This window comes from Acomys russatus, chromosome 24 (genome assembly GCF_903995435.1).
Source record: "Acomys russatus chromosome 24, mAcoRus1.1, whole genome shotgun sequence".
NCBI lineage: Eukaryota > Metazoa > Chordata > Mammalia > Rodentia > Muridae > Acomys > Acomys russatus.
In genome coordinates this window covers 60,351,731-60,371,198 of record NC_067160.1, presented here as the reverse complement: position 1 = coordinate 60,371,198, position 19,468 = coordinate 60,351,731, and the positions used below count along the sequence as shown (strand labels likewise).

The 19,468-nt window shown below is 52.3% G+C and overlaps 1 protein-coding gene across 1 annotated transcript in view; it reads right to left on the bottom strand.

The window, feature by feature from the left end:
- Col5a1 (collagen type V alpha 1 chain) overlaps nucleotides 1-19,468 on the bottom strand; it is a 148,011-nt gene that overhangs the window by 13,701 nt on the left and 114,842 nt on the right. The window contains 20 exon segments of the mRNA XM_051166957.1: nucleotides 569-824; nucleotides 2,976-3,029; nucleotides 4,697-4,732; nucleotides 5,425-5,478; nucleotides 6,917-7,024; nucleotides 7,933-7,986; nucleotides 8,065-8,118; nucleotides 8,201-8,308; nucleotides 8,902-8,955; nucleotides 9,507-9,560; nucleotides 10,957-11,010; nucleotides 11,231-11,284; nucleotides 11,829-11,936; nucleotides 12,675-12,728; nucleotides 14,054-14,161; nucleotides 14,263-14,316; nucleotides 15,141-15,248; nucleotides 15,339-15,392; nucleotides 16,237-16,290; nucleotides 17,562-17,669. Coding sequence (XP_051022914.1) covers nucleotides 569-824; nucleotides 2,976-3,029; nucleotides 4,697-4,732; nucleotides 5,425-5,478; nucleotides 6,917-7,024; nucleotides 7,933-7,986; nucleotides 8,065-8,118; nucleotides 8,201-8,308; nucleotides 8,902-8,955; nucleotides 9,507-9,560; nucleotides 10,957-11,010; nucleotides 11,231-11,284; nucleotides 11,829-11,936; nucleotides 12,675-12,728; nucleotides 14,054-14,161; nucleotides 14,263-14,316; nucleotides 15,141-15,248; nucleotides 15,339-15,392; nucleotides 16,237-16,290; nucleotides 17,562-17,669 — 1,588 coding nt within the window.

The following is a 19,468-nucleotide window of genomic DNA, read 5'->3' as shown; positions in this document are numbered from 1 at the left end:
TCAGTGTCTGCCGACCTTTGTGGGTGGAGGACAGACAGACAAAGATCGCTCTCAAGTGAACCTGGAGATGTGAGCGTGGGGCCAGAATCTACTGAAATCAGATACCCCTCAAATCCTGCAGGGGGAACATCCCTACTTCCTGGGAAAGGCACACCAGTTTCACTTCACAGCTAACAGGTCCTTGGTTTGAAGAGGGTGAGGACGAGGTTCTATGGTTCTGCCACTGTTTAAAACCCGCCTTCCCAAGCACAGCAGTGTACATAAGCCTGACACCAAGCTGCCTTCAGGACCAGCTAAGGGCCAGGCCAAAGGCATTTTATACACTGCTCATGTACCACTTACAGGGTGAGTGTTTCTGTCCTCATGTTGTGGATCAGGAACAGTGAGACTTGGAGTAAAGCAGGAAGATGCCTAATAAGCCTCGAAGCCTTGATACTTGAGCCTTGTCTGACCTCCCCTGATGTGTTAACTAACTCTCTGGTGTTTCGGCAGATTAATGAGGGGTCCAGCCTTGTCTTCCTCCCATGGACGGTGGGGAGGTGTCTCCCGCACTGTGGCCCTCCCTCACCGTCTGGGAAGTCAGGATGGCAGAGCTGCAAGTCTTTGCAGGTACGGGCGGGGTTCTGCTGTGTGCCCAGTGGCCGCTTCATCTGCTCAATCTCCAGTTTCAGGGAGTTGAGGGAACCAAAGATCTCCTCCATGCCATCTGCATAGTCCACGTAGCTCTCCCCAGCCCCATCATCCAGGAGCTGGCTGGCATCAATGTTCCGCCGAGTCCTGGATGCCTGGATCGGCAGGGGCTGGATAACCTCACCTGGAGGGCCCTGGGGTGCAGAAGAGAGCAGTCGTGCTTAGGAGAGGACAAGGATGATCCTGTCCCAAGGGCAGAGCTAAGATGACCCTGAGACGGAAGTCCAGTTCCCTCAGCCTATGTCCTGGGCTGGAAGGACAGCTGCCGGCCCACGTGGTGTTTTACCTCCTTCCTATACTCTGAATATTCCATGCCCACCTACCCCCCAGGTATCTGCCTGGCTAAGTGTCTTTCTTCCCTGAGCCCAAAGCCCTGCCTCTTCTTCAGAACACAGTCGCTCAAAGCCTTAGCTACGTCTGTTGTCCTGTTTGTAGCCTAAAAGCTAAGCCGTGGGGAAGTAATCAAAGTTCCACCTTATCTCTGTGGCCCCACTTGGGGATGAACATAGGCAGCCATTTAAGTGCCAGTTGGTACAAAGAGTGGCTCATGTCCAGGCACCCCACCAGGATGACTGAGGTAGTTGGGAGGCTAGCAGCACCCGGACACATCAAGCTTTTCCTGCATGTACATTCAGCCACTGAGACATACACACGCAGACACAATATACACACCCACACAATACAGAACCATATACATTCATATGCGAGTGTACATGCATACACGTGCATGTTCACACATACATACACTGTTGTGTAAAAGTTGCCTCCAAGACTGAAACATTCCATCCTGCAGGTAAGTACCTTAAAAAGGAAGGTAAACGCTTCAAAACAGCTTCAGGAAGTTCCCAAAACTGACTAGATTCACTAGGCTCCTCCCTGCCAGACTAAGCAATGAAAGCTGAGAGTCCTTCTGAGAGAAGCTGAGTTTAAGCTCCAAAGAAGACTCTCAGGTAAACCAAGCTGCAAAGCCCTCTGAGACCAGACCAGACGCCTGGAAAAGCAAAACCAGCCAAGCTGCCTGAGAAAGATCCAGGCCAACTGATTCACTTAGAATGGACACTCTGCGACCTGCTGAGCTGCCTGCAGGCTGTGCAGTGTGCTCCAGGTGCCCAGCTTTGCTGTCCTCAGTGCTGGGGTGCGCTTTGAAGATGCAGCTATTTTTCAGGCATTTCTATTCCTGTAAGTAACCCCCTCACCCATTTCTTTTAACTAAGCCGAATAAAAGTCATGGCTCACCAAGCTGGACGTGAGCAGTACCCATACTTTGGTCTATTGTGGGCCCCCTATCTGGGTTGAGTATGCATGTGTGTTGTGCCCATCCATGAAAAGTTTAGTCATACAACTATACACATGTACTATATGTATATGGAATCATGCCCAAATGTTTACATGTGCCTGTTTATACACATACATATGCATTAACACACACATAGAAATACACAATTCATATAGACATATAGATACATATACAAGCTAGAAGCACCTATACATGCATATTCATATACATACATACACATATGAACAATACACAGAGAAACACATACATAAACATATAGAAACATGCCTGCACATCAAACAGGCATGTTGACAGACACATGCAAAATATAAATACATATAGCCATACACATGAATGCATGTTCACAATACATATATGCACACATACAATACACATATAGAAATATACATTACACATTTCATGTTCATACACATGCACATAAATACATATACACATATCTATACATATCATGTTCACAAACATACTCCTCTGTATGTACACATATGCTTGTAAACACACATGTGCATACATGTTCACACACATGCATATAGCAGAGAAACATACATTTATATCTGTACATTTATGCATGCATGTTCATACATATGTGAACACTTACACATATACTTAATGCATATTTGCACACATATGTAGAGTACATACAAATGCACAAATCCATTCTTGCAAAAAAATGTATACAAACTGTTGCCTACATATATGAATATATGCACATAAAATTAAATACACATATGCATGGACATCAATATGGAGCACTTACATAGTCACATATACTCACAAACATACATGCACATTCCCTGGCTGGCCAATGATCTTTCCCAGACAGGGCAGCCCATGAGCTCTATGGATAAGTGTGTGAGACTCAGTGTTTCACCCTCTGTGTCCTCAGGGACAAGCCCCTGGGTGTGCCATGTGAGCCTCCCTGCATCACAGAGAGCAAGCCCTACAAACAGACACTCCCTCAGTTCCCCTTCACACTTCTCACACTACTCACGGGTGGGCCAGGGAGTCCTGGGTGGCCTGCCTCGCCCTTCGGGCCAGTGGGACCCTGGAGAAAAAGCAACAAACTGTTACTTGGTTATGTGGCTTACTGTGATCTGATGGAACTATTAGCTCTGAAAGGTCAGGACAAAGGGAGGCAGGCAGGACATCTCTGCTCCTGAGGCTGGTGCCCTCCTCAGCAGGGAGCAAGCAGCTTAGATGCCTTGGCCTGAGATGAGCTGGAAAGACATGAGACAGGTGTCAAAAGAAACAAGACCGCCAACAAACAGGTCTGTGGAAGCATGCCAACATGGGCCATTCGGGAACGTGAGCCCAACCCTCAGCAGGACCTCATCCACCACAACCAGCAGGACCATTATCAGAGAGACAGAAGTGCTGGAACAGAAGGGACACTGCTGCTGGGAATGCAGAATAGCTTCTCCATGGTAGAAACTAAACAAAGAAGTACATGCTACATGATCTTGCTGTCCCACCTCTGTGTGTGTGTGCAAGTCATTGTACCTGAATGACACTAGAACAGCTACTGATCACACAGCTAAGATGGGGGCCAGCCTAGGTGCTCCATCCAGCAAATAAGGAAAGTGTCTTATACACACAGGAGCCTTGCTCAGTCACAAAGAAGACCAGGTGGACAGGGGTGAGGAGGGGAAGTGGGGAGGGTGGGTAGAGGCAAGGAGGGGAGCATGAGTGGGGAGGATGGAAAGGAGCAAGGAGGGAGGGAGGTGATAGGGAAAGCGCAGGGGTGAGGAGGGGGAGGAGAGGAGGGTAGAGTGGAAGGGGTAACGGGGTTTAGGTAGGTGTCAGTGTGGGGGTTGAGGGGATTGTAGGTGGGAAGGGGAGGGCAGGGGTAGGGGCGAGGAGGGGACAACAGACTAAGGCACTCCTCCAGTGAACACTAAGAGGAGAACATTTACCACTAGTAGTTAATAGACAGTAGAAGGTAAAATGGTGATTTCCAGAGGCTGGGGGAAGGGCAGGGGGCTGGAACATTGGGAGGATAGACGCTGAGATGATGGGCACCAAACACGTTTGCACAGAAGGAATAAAACTGGGTGTTCTGTGCCACAATGATAGGGGAGGGGGGTGTTCTGTGACACAATGATGGGGGAGGGGGTGTTTGTGACACAATGATGGGGGAGGGGTGTTCTGTGACACAATGTTGGGGGTGTTCTGTGGCACAATGATGGGGGGGTGGGGAGGGAGCAGCTGACACACACCAGCCTGCTAGGTCTCATGAATACATAGAGAGGCTGGAGGGCTACACACACACAGTAACAATAAAGGCACACAAACGGTAATGACTCCAGTTTGATCAGGGCATGTCACATATACATAGTGAAAGGCCACACAGAGGCCCATAAATACACGGAATTATTGTACGTTAGCCAAAAGTGTGAAGGGGTTGCAGGATCTGGCAGAGCCAGCTGGTCTCACTTTATTTTCTCCTGCCTCACCCCATGAACAGCTACAACTAAAATAATAGTTAAAAGCAGCCAGCAGTAGAATTGTTATTTTACAACCAACAACAACAACAAAAAACCCCTAAAGACAACAAGGAACAGCCATAGCACAGTGTAGTGAGGAAGAGAGGAGGTGTGGAGAGGACTGCCATGGCTGAGGGTGGAGGTCTGGGATAACCCATGTCCCAGAGGACTCCTCCCCCACCTCCAAGGTCATCACTGGCACCACAGCCCTCACGTTAGAGTCACTTACCGAAGAGCCTTTAGCACCTTTGGGACCTGGAGGGCCCTGCAGAGAGCAGAAGTCACAACGTAAGGAAACCTCTCAGGTCCCAGTCTTCCTTTGCCTGTCCCCAATCCCCTCAGAGTCCTCTCTGCACCTGCCTGGCTGGTAGGCAGGAGGAGGGTGTCCCATGAGAGGTCACCCTACCCACAATACTTGGCTGGGGGATGACATTTAGACATTAAAAGCCAAGGGAGCTCCTGGGCTCCTGAGGGACCTCCTGCTGGACACCCACAGCCATGTGGGCCCAAGGTCCAGCCTACACAAATGGGTCAGAGTGGGGATGTAGGGATGATGTTGGAGTGCTGGACCCTCAAACCATAAGGGATGCCCAGGCCCAGATGCTGAGAGAATAGGCCCCTCGTTTTCAAGCCTGGCCTGGTCTGGCCCTACTCATGCACACTGGGAAGACGGGACCCAAGACCACGCACCTCCCTCTCCCCAGATGCTTGTGGAAGGTTCACCATTCTCTGTGAGGGGGTTCAAGGATTAATGTTTGCCCCTCCCTTCTCCTTGGGCAAGGCAACCAGGAAACCAGCAGCCCCTCTCCTGCTCCTGTCCCTCGGGCCCCCAATGCTGTGTTATATACAAATCAACCCTGGTTCAGTCACCTCTCCTAACACCCTGTGGCTCTCTAGCCAGGCTCGTCCGTCGGCCTTCCCTCCTTGTATACCCCTGTACCCATCCTAGATACATACCGGCAAGCCAGGGGGCCCAGGGGGCCCAAGTGGGCCAGAAGGACCAGTGATGCCCTGGAAAGGAGCAGAAAATGCAGGTTACCAGCTTTTAGATGAGGGTGGGGTTGAGGGAGGTGACCGCTATGACCCCAACATGATTCCAGATTCCCTCACAGTCCCCATTCCAGGGACTCCGAAACCTGCCTGGCAGCTACAGTCAACCACTCTGGCTGGACCTTTCATCACACTGAGGGCCACCATGTCTCCTCAATCGATTAGACTTATTGATCAGAACATCAGCCACAGGTTGAAGTCCTCAGGCCCCACTCCCTGCTCAGGCTGGAGGGAACTGTGGATTAAGACCCCCCCCCTCCCCGCAATACACTACTAGAACTCAGAGTAGTCGGCTCCAACCTCCTGCCCAGCATGGCCACATATCTCGGCTCATGGTGTTAGGTCTCACCACAGTGGGCAGGGGAAAAGCAATGAATGCCCTTTCCGGCCACAGTTGACAGCCCAGACTCACAGGGACAACGGCCCTCTACCATCAGTTCACAGGGCCTGGGCCTCTGGGTCCCTAACGGGTCCCATGCTTTTCAAGCCTGCACCCTGGCAATACTTTCTCCCTGCAACATGGCCAAGATGACCATTTGTGGCGAAGCGAGTAAACACACATGCACAGAGCCACACAGGTCTGAATGCCACTGAAGCCTGGGAAAACTTGGCAGTCAGACAACTGCCCACTGTGGCTGTCGGGGGCGGGGGTGGGAGGCATCCACAGAGCCTCATCCTTTGATGTCACCCACTTCCAATATGACCTAGAGAGGGATGTCTGTTGTTTCCTCAGCCTCCAAAGGCTCTTGCTACCCCCATATTCTGCTGCTTTTAGGGATAGACATAGGTATGGATAAGCAAAGATCCGCAGGTGTGAGTGCTGTCACGCTGTGGGCACAAAGTGGGGAGTCCCACTACAATGAACTGAGACTTCCCATGCAAAGACATGCTGGTCTTCTATCCTGCACTGTACACAGACTACCCCTCGTCACCTCCTGTAGCCAAATCAACATGCACCCAGGCTCGCCAAGATTGCATGCTAACTGACTACAAGCGGATTCCAGGGCAAGTGAGCATCTGTGGCAAGGTGGAGGCAAGCATGTTAGTGCCGTTGCTTTGCCTCTCTCCACAAGAGAACATGGCTGCTGGACCACCACTACCTTCTGCCCAGCGAGTCAGCTCTGAGGCGTTTGCACGGACGTGGAAAGGGGCAAAGATCTGCCTGCTAAGACCCCCTGACTCTGAGGATCCTCACAGCAGTGAGGAGAGAGTTCCTGCCTCTACCCAGCACCCGGAGTTGGGGTGTATTCTAACTTGTGCCTCGGGGACCTAGCTAAGTCCAAGCCCCCACTGGCCCCATATGCAAAGAGAGATTTGGGGTTCCATGGCAATGAGGAAACCTTCCCAGGCTCCGTGGGAAACTAGAAGTTGCTGCAGTGATGTCGGTTACTGTATGTACCTGTTCTCCTTTAGGACCAGATGAGCCCTGGGGGCCGGGGAGTCCTCGGTCACCCTTTTCACCTTGTTCACCTGGAGGTCCGATGAGTCCGATGAGGCCTGGATGGCCCTATGAGAAAATGAAGGTGTGAGAGGTATGCATGCTACCACCGCACAGTGGGCTAGGTGACCTGGCACACAGCTGTGACACAGGGAAATGTGTCAGAACCAACATGTCAAGGAGCGAAAATCAGCAAAGAACAGGCCAGGTGACAAGTCTCACGGCGACTTGCTCGTAAGAAACGTACTTGAAACACAGGGAGAGCCAGGGTGTGACTGAGCAGCTAGGAACCTAATGTGGGACCCTGGGTTCAATTCCACAGTACTGTCACCACCCCTGCCACTGAAGCCCAATAATAACCAAAAAGAAGCACACAGGTGCACTCAGACCCAGAGACCACTGACTTTCCTGAGGGATAGTTTGCGGCTGTCTTTTTACCTAGTAAACTTTCCGACTTTTGGTAAGCATGTAGCCTTTTCCAACAAGGCCTGTGGCTGACACAGAATGGAAACTGCCCTTGAACATCTTTCAAGAGAAAAATCCCCATATTTGCCTTATACATCATTTGAATTCATACGAGCTTCTAGAATGTTCTGGAAGGACTTCCAGCTTTCATTATGTTGGTGAAGGATACTAAAGTGGAAAAGGTTGTACCTTGCTGACTTCCCTATGAACAGCTATTTGTCTTGGGAGCCTGTTTATTTATAAATAAATCAATGTAGGGAGGAGAAAAGTCACCATAAGTTAATGCAGCCACCAGGGCTCTGGAAGGGTCTTGTCAATCCTGGGGCTTCTAGGACTCCTTGCGTACACTCACAAGTCTCAAAGCCCTGTATGTATGTGCATTTCTCTCTTGTCGATCTACCTCAGGGTCCCATGACAGCCACAGTAGGTTCTTGGCGGTGGGTCAGTAACCCCAGTGACTGAGTCAAGGGTGCCCTTATTGCAATGTTGGGGTCTCCTAGATCTCAGCTCACCTTTTCACCTTTGGGACCAGAGTCTCCTTTGAGGCCAGGGAGTCCTGGAGGACCCTACAGGGGAAAGAGGAGTCAGCATCCTTGTCCCAGTGCCTTACCTATACAGACACACTGACAATGCATGTTACTCACCATGGGGCCAGGTGGACCATCAGGACCTGGGGATCCTGGGAGGCCTTGCTCACCCTGAAACAGAGTCCCTGGATGAGAATCTGTGTCTTCATCAGCACTTCTCCTTCATCCAAAGCCTACTGGGCCTCTTACTTACCACAGGCCCAGGGATACCACGAAGACCATCGGGGCCAGGCTTCCCAGGGGCCCCTTGGGGGCCAATGGGGCCAGTCTTCCCAGGAGGGCCTTCTAAACCAGCTTCTCCCTGCAGAGGTGAATGTGGATGTTCAGAGGCTCGAGGCATGGGGACCAAGACCCCTGGGGTGCTGCAGAGGTGTCCCCATGTGTCCTGGGTGGTGCCACATCCCCCTTTCCTCTGGAGACTGACTTGGTCTGAGCTCTATTCTGTTAACACTCAAATGCAGTGGCATCCTGACTCCTGCTGACCCCAGAGGGTCACCCACCATGTGCCAGGGTCCATAGAACCCAGATGCAGAGCTCACTAAGTCTCAGAGAAAGATGGCAAATATTCCCATACAGGCCGTGTGAGTCACCTCATGGCAAAAGCGGCTGGGTGTTCCAGTGCTGGGCACTACATGAACCACTCAGGTAAAGGCCAGTCTCCTAAGGCCCCACTTCCTATGTGTGCTGTCTTACCCTCTGTCATAGGTCAAAGACTGGGTGTGATCTTGCCCTGGCTTCCTTCTGCCTCCAGCCTCTGCTTCCTTCCCACCTTTATGCTCCAAGGCCTTCCCCACCTCCCCCTGCCTCCCTGGATCCTCTGCCTTCAGACTGTGCCCTGTCACTGCCCCAGCCTCTTTCAGGCCCAGAGAAGTCACAGCCACCAGGGTAACTTACCTTGGCTCCTTTCTCCCCTTGCCTGCCTTCAGGGCCTGCAGGGCCTGGGGGACCCTAGAAAAACAATATAACAACTAAGATGTGAGTTTGGAGACCAGGCCCAGACTCCAGAGAGGGCTACAGGGTGTGAGGGGACCATGGCTCACTGACCAGTGAAGACCCAGGGGCCCATACAGGGCCAGCAAGACCTCTGTGGATCTAGGGATGCCCTTGGCGCCTTGTGTATAGACGTCCCTCTCCCACCTGTACACCCTTTGGCTCAAGTGTCACAGCCCAGACCCTCACTGGAGCTTGCAATACAGACATCTATTTCTAGTCCTGGACCTCCTCTGTTCATAATGGTCTGGTCTAGAGACAAGGAGAGTCCAGCTTTTGAAGATTTTTTTGCCCTCATATGGCAGGCATAGGTCATCCTGGGACAGCCCTGGTCTAGACTCTGCTCCACCCAGTTGTGTCACCCCACACACCTGATGAATGTGTCCCATATTTCAGACATCCATGAACCCTCCTGAGGGCCATGTGGGGCACCAGGGGCTTCACAAGGGGCAGAAGGCTTTGCGTGGAAAGCAGCCAGCAAGCGGGGAGGGGTGGGCAGGAGGACTCACCCTCTTTCCTGGGGGCCCAGATGGGCCAGGTTCACCAGTAGGGCCTGGGGATCCCTAGTTTGGAGAAAGAACACAGAACACTAGGAATTTGTCCCATCAGGACACAAGGCTGTACTGCCCACAGCCAAGGAAATGCACAAAGATTCGGGCCTTTCCATGGCCAGCCCTGCACGGCCCCCTCTCTGGTGTGAGCACAGCAGTCTACAACAAGGTCCTTGCAGCCTTTACACCCTGTGCCCTGCAGCTGCCACTCGGAGACTCCAACTCACATCCCACAGCTGCTGCACCTAGAGCAAAGAGACCGCCCTGGGGCATGCTTGCATCTACCGCCAGCTGTCTGCCTTCCACCATGTTGCCATCACCTACATCCCCTTTCTAAAATGAGCAAGCCAGGAGCCCAAGGTAAGGGCTGGGGAAGCAGGGGCACGCACAGAACACAGCTGGCTCATAGCCTGTGGCCGCGGCCTTTCATTTCCTTTGCTGCCTGTCTCAGAGCGGTGACAAGTATTTGCCCTTGGGTCAGGGATATGTTTTGGATGGCCTCCAAAAGCCAGGCTCACATCAAATTGCCCCTGTGCTGGGATTGATGGGAGGGGCCTGTGAGGTCAAGTGAGAGTGCACAGGTGGCATCACTCACAGAAACGAGCTGGGGTGGGGGCTAAGCTCACCTCCTCCTTTCCCAGAGCTTTGTGATGACATCCACTGTAGTACTGTTGTTTGCGACAGGGTCTTACTCTAGACCAAGGCTAACCCTGAACTCATTACTAGACCAGAAAGGCCTCAGACTTGCAGCAATCCTCCTGCCTCAGTTTCCTGAATGCTGAAATCAGAAGCAGGAGCCACCAGATCTGTTCTTTCCTTGTGAAGCCGCAGCAAGACACCCCACCCGATAAGGTCCCTCTCTCTTGACTTCCTACCCTGTAACACCCTAAGCCAAATGCATTTATCTTGTTTTAATTCACCTAGCCTGCAACATTATTACACCAGCAGTAAAATGTCCCAGATAGGCAGTCATTCCTAGGAGCTGGTCACACCTTGGGGGTGGGCTTGAGAGACCTCTGAGGAACTCACAATCAACCCAGGAAGCTGAAAAAGTCACCTGGCCCCACCCCAAAGAGACCACCTAGCATTAAAACAGCTGCCCAAGGTCAGATGACCTCAGTCAAAGGGATGTTGGGCCTGTGAGAGCTGGCATGCACCAGTGGGGCAGCTCTAGCTGAGATTCAGAGTGAGATCTGGGGCACTTTGCAGAGCCCCTGGGGCTTCGTACAAGTCCCCTGGTGGGGCTGCATATTCATCTTCCCTTTTGAGAAAGGGTCCCAACCTTCATCAGGACCCTGGGGCTCCACAGTTCCAGCCACAGGCAAGAGAGACCTAGGTTTGGGCTTCTTACAGAGACCCAGGAACACAGGGAGGCTCCTACCAGGAAGCCATCAGATCACACACTCACCGTCTGTCCAGGTTCACCATCGTCCCCTTTGTCACCAGGTGGACCATCTTGACCCTGTGGGAACAAGAAAGCTGCTTTCACGTTCACCCTCCAACCCTAGTGTAGCCTCAGATTCTTTCCCAAACTCAACACACCTACTGTGCCCAGAAGCTGGGCATTGGAACAGGGACAATGTGGAGAGGTGCTGTGCCCTAGAGAACCCAGTATAGGACAGAAGCAGAGAGCAGGGATACTGGGGGTGGCAAGGGGCGTCAGACATGGGGTAGACACTTACTGCGGGGCCTGGCTCTCCAGGGGGACCAGGATCTCCAGGAAAGCCCACAGGGCCCTGAGAAGAGATAAGCAAGCTCTCAGCACCCTGACACACCCTGCCTGGCCCACCACCACCCAGGGTGCAGGACAAGGGACAGTCTCAACACCTCCAGCACTTTTGATCAGGAGACATCTAACCAGAAGAGCCCACAGAACATAGAACCCACCCACGAGGCAGGCATGAGGTAGCAGTAGTCTGATCTTCTGAGACTAGTGTGGGCAGGCGTCCTGCCCACACATCCACTCTGGTGGCCTCTTTGACTTCTGATGAGGCCAGCAGGGACAAGCAGTTCCCAGAGCCTGAAGGCTTTTCATCGGGGACCCCCACCTCATCCTCCACCACACTGGCCGCTGCTTCTATCCCATGCCTCCGTGCTCCCCTCTTGCACACCAGTAGCTTGTGTGGTAACCTCAAGAATAGTCAAAGTTACCCCTAAGACACGAAGCATCTGCACAGCTGTTCCCAGAGCACAGTGCACACAATGTAGGCACCACAGGGACTCAGAATGGCCTGAGTGCAGGGACACTGCCTGGACACCACAGCATCTAACAGTACTCACAGGGCTGCCTTTGGGACCGTCATCTCCAGGAGGGCCTTTGGGTCCAGGGGGTCCAGCAGCACCAGAGGGGCCAGCCTCTCCCTTCTCCCCTCTTTCTCCTTTAGGTCCCTGGAAAGGAAGACGCTAAGGTTCAGTTCTCAGAGACCAGGCTAAAAGGTGCTGGTCTACAGTGGGCCATCTGTGGACTCATTGATGCACCTCACTGGGAGCTCTTTCCCAGCATCCCATGAGCCCCAGGATGGGGATGGTGCTGTTCCTGCTTCCAGTTCTCCATAGCAACCCCATGTGTACCACCAGGCAGGTAAAGAGGCCAGCCCTTCTAAAAGCTCCAAGGCCTAGGCTCAGCTCTAGGTTAGGGATGGCTCCTGGATTAATGATCAGCAGCTAGGGTTACTTGAGGTGCCCTCCAGCCCCATGGTTCTCAGGCATAGGAAACTGAGACATCTCAGTCCCCCAACAGGTTTCCTAAGCCTGACCGTACCCCAACCTTCAGATGCCTGGCTATTCTCTGGCTAGCCTGGAAAATCTGAATCAACAAGGTAGTAATGGTCACACTCACAGCAGCCTGTGAAAGGGCAGACCCTGGTGGCCATGAGTTGTGGGGTCAGTGCCGAGGTTTGCACATATGTGTGCTCAGCCCCACATATGTACACATGCATGCACATAAGCTCACACAATGCAACCACACTTTCTAACCATAGTTCTGTGTTGTTCAACACAGCAGGGACATGGTTCCCATTTCAAGGTGAGCGGGAGATGACTGAGGCAAAGTTAAAGCTTCTAGTCCAGCGCCTTGTCAGTGTTCCCACTGGGCACATCCCACCCCTCCTCCAGGCCCACACTCACCAGGGGACCTCCTTCTCCTGGAAGGCCAGGCTCTCCAGCTTCACCAGGCTCTCCCTGAGGAGACAAGTCAGTGTTAGAAGGTTCCCTCACCAATGGTGATAGCGGAGGGTCCATCTGCCAGTGCCCACCCATCTGCACATTCTGCGGGCCTGTCCTTGGTGTCCAGGACATTGTGGAGTCAGGGTTATTGTCTCCAGATAATTCACAGAAATGCAATGGGAAGCCAACAAGGAATAAGGAATGTGAGAGATATGTGTGTGTGTGTGTGTGTGTGTGTGTGTGTGTGTGTGTGTGTGTGCGCGCGCGCGCGCGCATGCGTGGAGGGGGCAGGGGGGGGCACTGTACAGATCACAAGGGACGCCAACTAAGGGCTGGCCTAAGCAGGTGCTCTGCATCCTGACCATGGACGTGATGTGACCAGCCACCTAAACACCTGCCACCATGACTTTCCCACTATGATAAGGCAAACAAGCCTGTCAGCCTTTAAGTTGATTTTCTCAGGCGTTTTGTTCCAGCAATGGGACAAGTAGCTAACACCGGATGCAAAGCAGGGCAGAAGCTCGGAGGCCCAGGGCGCTGAGACAGGGCAGAAGGGCCTGTGAGGTGGTGGCAGGCACAGGTAGTGCAGGGATGAGGCAAGAGGGAGGAGACAGCAGGGCCTCTACACCATACCTGTTTCTTGCTTTTTCTTAATGTAAAGAGCAAGAACAAAGCAGTGTCTTAAGCATAACATCCCGTGTCACAAGCAAGCCCTGACAAGCGCAGGCAGCCACTTCCAACCCTCCCAAGGCCCAAGATGGCTTCTTAAGGTTATGCTCCCAGGATCCTGTGGAGCTCAGCCTCACATTGAAACTGTCATGGTGCCCACACACGTGTATTCATGTTCACACACGTATATTCACAAGCGTGTGCACACACACATTCATACATATCCATGCCTACACTCTCAGGCTCACTGTGCTCAGTCGGTCTCAAGGGCCAGGCTCTAACACCAAGCAGTGGGTACAACAAGGCCCCAGCTGTGAGAGAGTAGGTTGTCACAGCAAGCCCAGTGTGGAGGGAGAAAGGCTGACGTCATCAGGTCTGAACTGGAGGGAAGGAGGGAGTGGGGCATGGGCAGGGGAGGAATGGACATATTAGTGCTTTAGAGTTTGCAAACAGTTGTTATAAAGAAACGCTGTCGGAGATCCCACCTCGGGGTCATGAATCTACTTCTAGCTTTCACAATGAGTGTGACGGGAGTGTCTCAGCACAAACACACCCACACATGCATGCGTGTGTGCGCATATATACAGGCATACAGGGCTGTGTGCACCCACAAACACACTGCTTCCCGTGTAGCTACGGCGCAGACACTGTGATAAGTAGGCTGACATCACCTTTTCTCCCACTGCGCCAGGGTTGCCAATTCCTCCGGGAGGACCCTGTGGCCCATCAGCACCTGGAGCTCCAGAGGGTCCTCGGGGACCTGGTGGACCAGGAGGACCCTGGGAAGGAGAAAGGACATTGAGCAAGACAAGACGTCAACATCCTGCCCCAAAATGAAAACCAAAGGAGCCGTTTGGGTCTGAATGGTGCAGCCACTTACCATCTGGCCCACGTCTCCTGTCTCGCCCTTCTCTCCTGGAGGTCCTGGCAGACCCTGTGGACAGGACACTGTGGTGAGGTGCTACTCTGTGAGACATACATGGCTGTCGTGATTGCCACTGCTACTATGCTTCCCACGGGCCCTGAAGTGTGTGTCCGTGAATCTGCCTCCATGGAAGGATTCTTCCTGCTCCCAGGGGCTCAAACAGCCGAGGAAGTAACCAAAGGAGAGTGGAAAGATTTATGGGAAATGGTGCTTATGGTGGCTTCCCATAAAACAGTAAACCTAATGAGACAGCAGCAGGGAAGCTTCCGGATAAATCAAGTCCCCACCATATGCCAAATACTACCAGTAACTAAAAATTGTGCTTTCCAAAATAAAGTCCTGTTTTCAAAGAATATTTGATGGCATCCAATATGCCCCATCTGTAAAAATAAAGGCTGCTGTATGCTTTACAGCACATGGTGAGCTTGAGGTTTTCTTGACATCAAGTAGAGTCACATGGGCAGGGGCAGTAACCTGGAGGACACTGAATGACGTGGGCTGACGGCTGTCACTTCTAGGTGCTGAGTTCAGATGTGGAGTCTGTACATCTTTCTTAAAGGACACAGTTCCAGGATTCCACACAGTAAACATGGAAGCAGCTGTGGCTGTGTATAGGCTCTGTGTGTGTGTGTGTATGTGTATGTGTCTGCATGTGTGTGTGTGTGTGTGTGTGTGTGTGTGTGTGTGTGTGTGTGTGTGTGTGTACGTGTGTACTCCCAGAAAACTGGCATCACTTCTAGCCCCTACTCCTGAGGTTCAGTGATGACAGGAAGAAGAGGCCCAGCAAGATATTGACACCTCTGGTGGGGAACTCTGGGAAGCTCCATGGTCACCTGTAACCCCACTGGCCCCGGTGGTCCTGGGAAGCCTCTTGAACCTTCATCTCCTTTCTGTCCGAACAGGCCCTGCTGCCCACGAGGGCCAGGTTCACCGTCTGCTCCCTGGGGGAAGGAAGTGAGCACAGATGAGCTCACACGGATGGTCAACAGCTTGAGAGGCGGGCCTTGCTAGGTCATCCGACACATACTCACCGATGGGCCTGGCTGCCCAATGGGGCCTTGAGGACCTGTAGGCCCAGGAGGACCCTGTAGGAGTCAAACAGAGACATAACTGTTTTGGAATTGCAGGTAAGTCCAGGAGCAGGCCACTTCTGTCTCTGGAAGTGGCTGGCTTGTGCGGGATTTGGTTTATCAGTCCCCGAATGTGCCAACCATCAGAGGAACACTACTATTAACAGCATGGCATGAGCCAGGTTGTAGGCTTTGGGAAGTGGGCCAGGCTCTCAATTCAACCATGATCATGTTGCTATGGGTAACAGAAACAGGAAAGGTCACTGTGTCCTCTCAGCAACCATCACATGCCCCGTTGTGGCACAAGGGGACCCTCAGACGACAAGGATCAGAGGCCTCAAATCTCCTAAGTGCTGAGCTAGGAGGGACCTTACCATGACCCCTGCCCTCATGCTGTCCTCAAGCACCTGTCACTGTGGGCACAGGACCAGAGAGAGAGAGAGAAAAAAACCAGTAGGAACAGAGGCCCTGCCCTCAGGGAGCCAGAGGCCTGTATAGAAGTTTGGCTCAGCACACACACCACCCCCCCCCCCCACAGTTTGGAGAGGGCTCGTGGCCCTGAAGGGGGCTGGTGTGGGTGACAGGAAGGCAGCATCTCTGAATGTCTGAAATACCAAGGGACAAATGGATGCCCTGCCTCTGCAGAGCTCTGTAGTCCTGGCTGACAGGTGCCCAGGCAGACACGTGACTGGTCATGCTCTCACACCAAGAGATTCTCTCACACATGAGTACACACACACACACATGGGATATTCTCAGGAAAGACAGCCAACTGGTATGACCCAGGAGTCTGCAATGCTGGGATCACAGGGTATACATTGCGCTCCCAGCAGCCACCCCAGCACACACTCGCTCTTACCTGCTCGCCCTTGTCCCCTTTGCTTCCTTTCTGCCCTGGCTCCCCGATCTCTCCCTGCATATGAGACAGGAAGGATGTTGTTAGTCCAGTGTCTGTGTCTGCCTTTCCCAGTCTCATGGGAAATCTTTCTTGGAGATGATCCCAAGACTTGAGCCAACAGAAAGCATTTCCTTATATGAATTTGATTTCCTTCCTGATTTTGGCGTCTGTGTAAACATAGGTGTGTGTGTGTGTGTGTGTGTGTGTGTGTGTGTGTGTGCACGTGTGTGTGCATGTGGTCTGCATGTATGTTTGTGCACTGCATGTGGGCACTCTGATGAAGCCAGAAGAGCATGTTGGATGCCTCGGAACTGGAATTACAGGCAGTTGAAAGCTGCCCTGTGGGTGCTGTGCACTGAACCCCAGTGCTCTTAGTTACTGAACTATCTCTGCAGACTTCTACTTGTTATCTGCTCCATTTCTCAGTGGCCTTGAACTTGCCTCCATAGAGCAGGCTGGCCAGACAGAGAGGGTAGAGATCTCCCTGTCTCTACCTCCCCAGCCTGAGATTATAGACATCACCACACCTGGCTTTTACAAACATGGGCTTGGGGTGGCGGGGGAGTCAAACTCATGTCCTAATGCTTGCAAGACAAGTGCTTTACTGACTGAGCTATCTCTCCAGCTCCTTCGCTGCCCCTGTGGTACTTCGATTACTGCCGAGGGTTAGTAGACACGGTGATGTGGTGGTCTCACATCCTCTCTGGTGTTCCTGTTAAATGCCTCCCACAGACTGAGACGTCCTCTGTGCAGAGGTGACAAAGTCAGAAATATCACCAGAGAACTATGACAAATGGAGACTGGCACTGAGGAGCTAAGCCGCACTGCCTTTCCTTAATGAAATATAAAATCCAGGCTCCTCTGTAATGGCATCAGAAGTAGCAATAAAAACAGAGATTCGCTCATTCAAGGGGAGATGCTTAAAAATAGACACAGAGTAAAACCTCATTAAACCCAGCCCCAGACAGTCCCGGCTTGAAAGTGAGCAGGGAGCAATTTCTTCAGCTCTGGCCACGACCTGCACATGTCTCAGGCAACAGAAGCTGCCAAGGTGCCAGGTGCCGAGTGCTTTCCAGGCTCCTCCCCTCCCCCCAGCACACACTACAGGTCTTGTTTGTTGGCGTTTCTCTGTGTGTTACTTCCAATCACCCACTCTTACCAGGTCTGAAGGGAACTAGCGCTGCTCTGCCCACTGAGTCTCTTTATTGTATGCACACACTGCTGTTTAAAACGCTGACATTGCACTCACTGCCTGCCTGGCCACACACACTCCAACTTCTCCTTACCTTATCTCCATCTTCTCCAGGAGGACCCACAGGGCCGGCTGGACCAGGGAGCCCCACAGGACCTTGGAGGCCGTCTCGGCCAGCTGGGCCTTGCGGACCTTTCTCGCCCTAGAGAGGACAGGCAGTTCAGATTTAACACAGTTTTAAATTGGAAACACCAAGCCACCACTCCTCACCCCAGAGAGGGACCCAGGGGTGGGAAGCTGGGAGTGTGAGGGAGTGGTAAGGACCATGAAGGGCTTAACATACCAGCCAGGGGCAGGGAGGCTCATTTCGACCAGTTCTGGACTCTGAATGGCTGGCACTTTGCTGGGCCAAAGCCACACTCAGAATAGTACACAGATTAAAACCTCATTAAATCCAGCCCCACACAGTTCAGTCTGAAATGGCTGAGAGGGGAGCAGGGAGCAATTTAGAAGGGCTGCTCATTAGAGATGAGGAAACTGAGACACAGTTAACGCTGTGGTTTGGACATGCAATGGTGAAGGTTTAGTGCTGTCTGTTGGGAGATAGGGCTGTGGGAATCTGAGGAGGCTGGACCTAGTGAGGGGAGGTTTGGCACTGCAACTGTTCTGGAGAATAACAGTCACCTGCCTACCCACTTCCTGGCTGCCGTAAGGGGAGCTGCTCTGACCCAGCAAGCCCTTCCACCATGCTGCTCTCTCTCCCTATAGACCCGCAGCAATGGAGCCAACCACGAACACAAACCTCTGGAACCACAGGCCCAAGCAAACCCTTTGATCTCAGTGGCTTCTCTCAGATAGTTGTCAAAGTGACTGGAAGCTAACGAGCAGAGCTTGTGAACATAAGTCCCTGGACCTGTTTGGGCTCCTCCAAGCTCCTCCCCATGCTGTGTTCCAGGACAGCATGAGCAGCGGCTTCTGCAAACTGTGTCCCTCTATCAACTCTCTGTGAACACCCTGCCTGTGCACACAGACAGGCATGTACACATATACATATGACAGACATGCATGTCCATGGAAATGCTCACACGCAGGATATGCATAAGCACCCTGCACACACACACAAATGCATGAAGACATGCATACTAGCATGTCAAGCATGTACACACACACTTAAGTGAGCATGCACACAGGCATATTCACACACAAACTTATCTTTTCTGCCCTCATAACTCTGACTTGCTTTTCTCACAACTGCCCCTTCACACTGTCCTGTGACCTCACTAGCTCTTGCTATGCCACAACAGGCATTTTCACACCTCAGCTAGGAGTCCCTTTCTTCCAGTGTCACAAAGAAAGAATTTATGTGCGACAGGAGGAGAAACATGGATGTCTGGCTAGCCCATCCTGTACTTCCTGCACCTCACTCCCACTCCGCAAAGTCAGCCCATCCTCCCTAAGCTAGAAAGTGTTCCAGCAGGTTCAGGACTTCCGGGCTTCCCTCCCTGCATTTCCTGTCAGGTTGGGAGTTTGGCAGAGAGAGATCCTCTCTCAACTTTGTTCCACCTGCTGGAGCTCTTCTGGGACAAGGTTAGCTTTCCTTGCTTAAGGAAGTTCTTGCAAGGTTTCTACGTAAATATCGAGTCTCTGGAAACATGGAGCTCTCTCCGGCTAAGTCTGTGAACTCCACATGTCCTGGACCTCCAAGGACATCTGTGTTGTACACAGAATCCCACTGGATCTGTGTCCTGGGTGCATCACTAAATTTGGCACAGTGCTTTCAGTTGCCAAAAGGGTGTTGCAAGATTCTCCATGGTACCGATGCCTCAGTGTGGTCTCCTAGTGAGGCCAGAGAGCAGGATGCACAGAACACAGAGCAGCGTCACTGGCATCAGTCAGTGGGCATATATGGCTAGCTCAGTGCTCCATGCTATCCTCCACTGAGGCTCATCCTAGCTCTGTGCACCGAGATAGGGAAGCTGGGCTGAGACCCATAAAATCTAC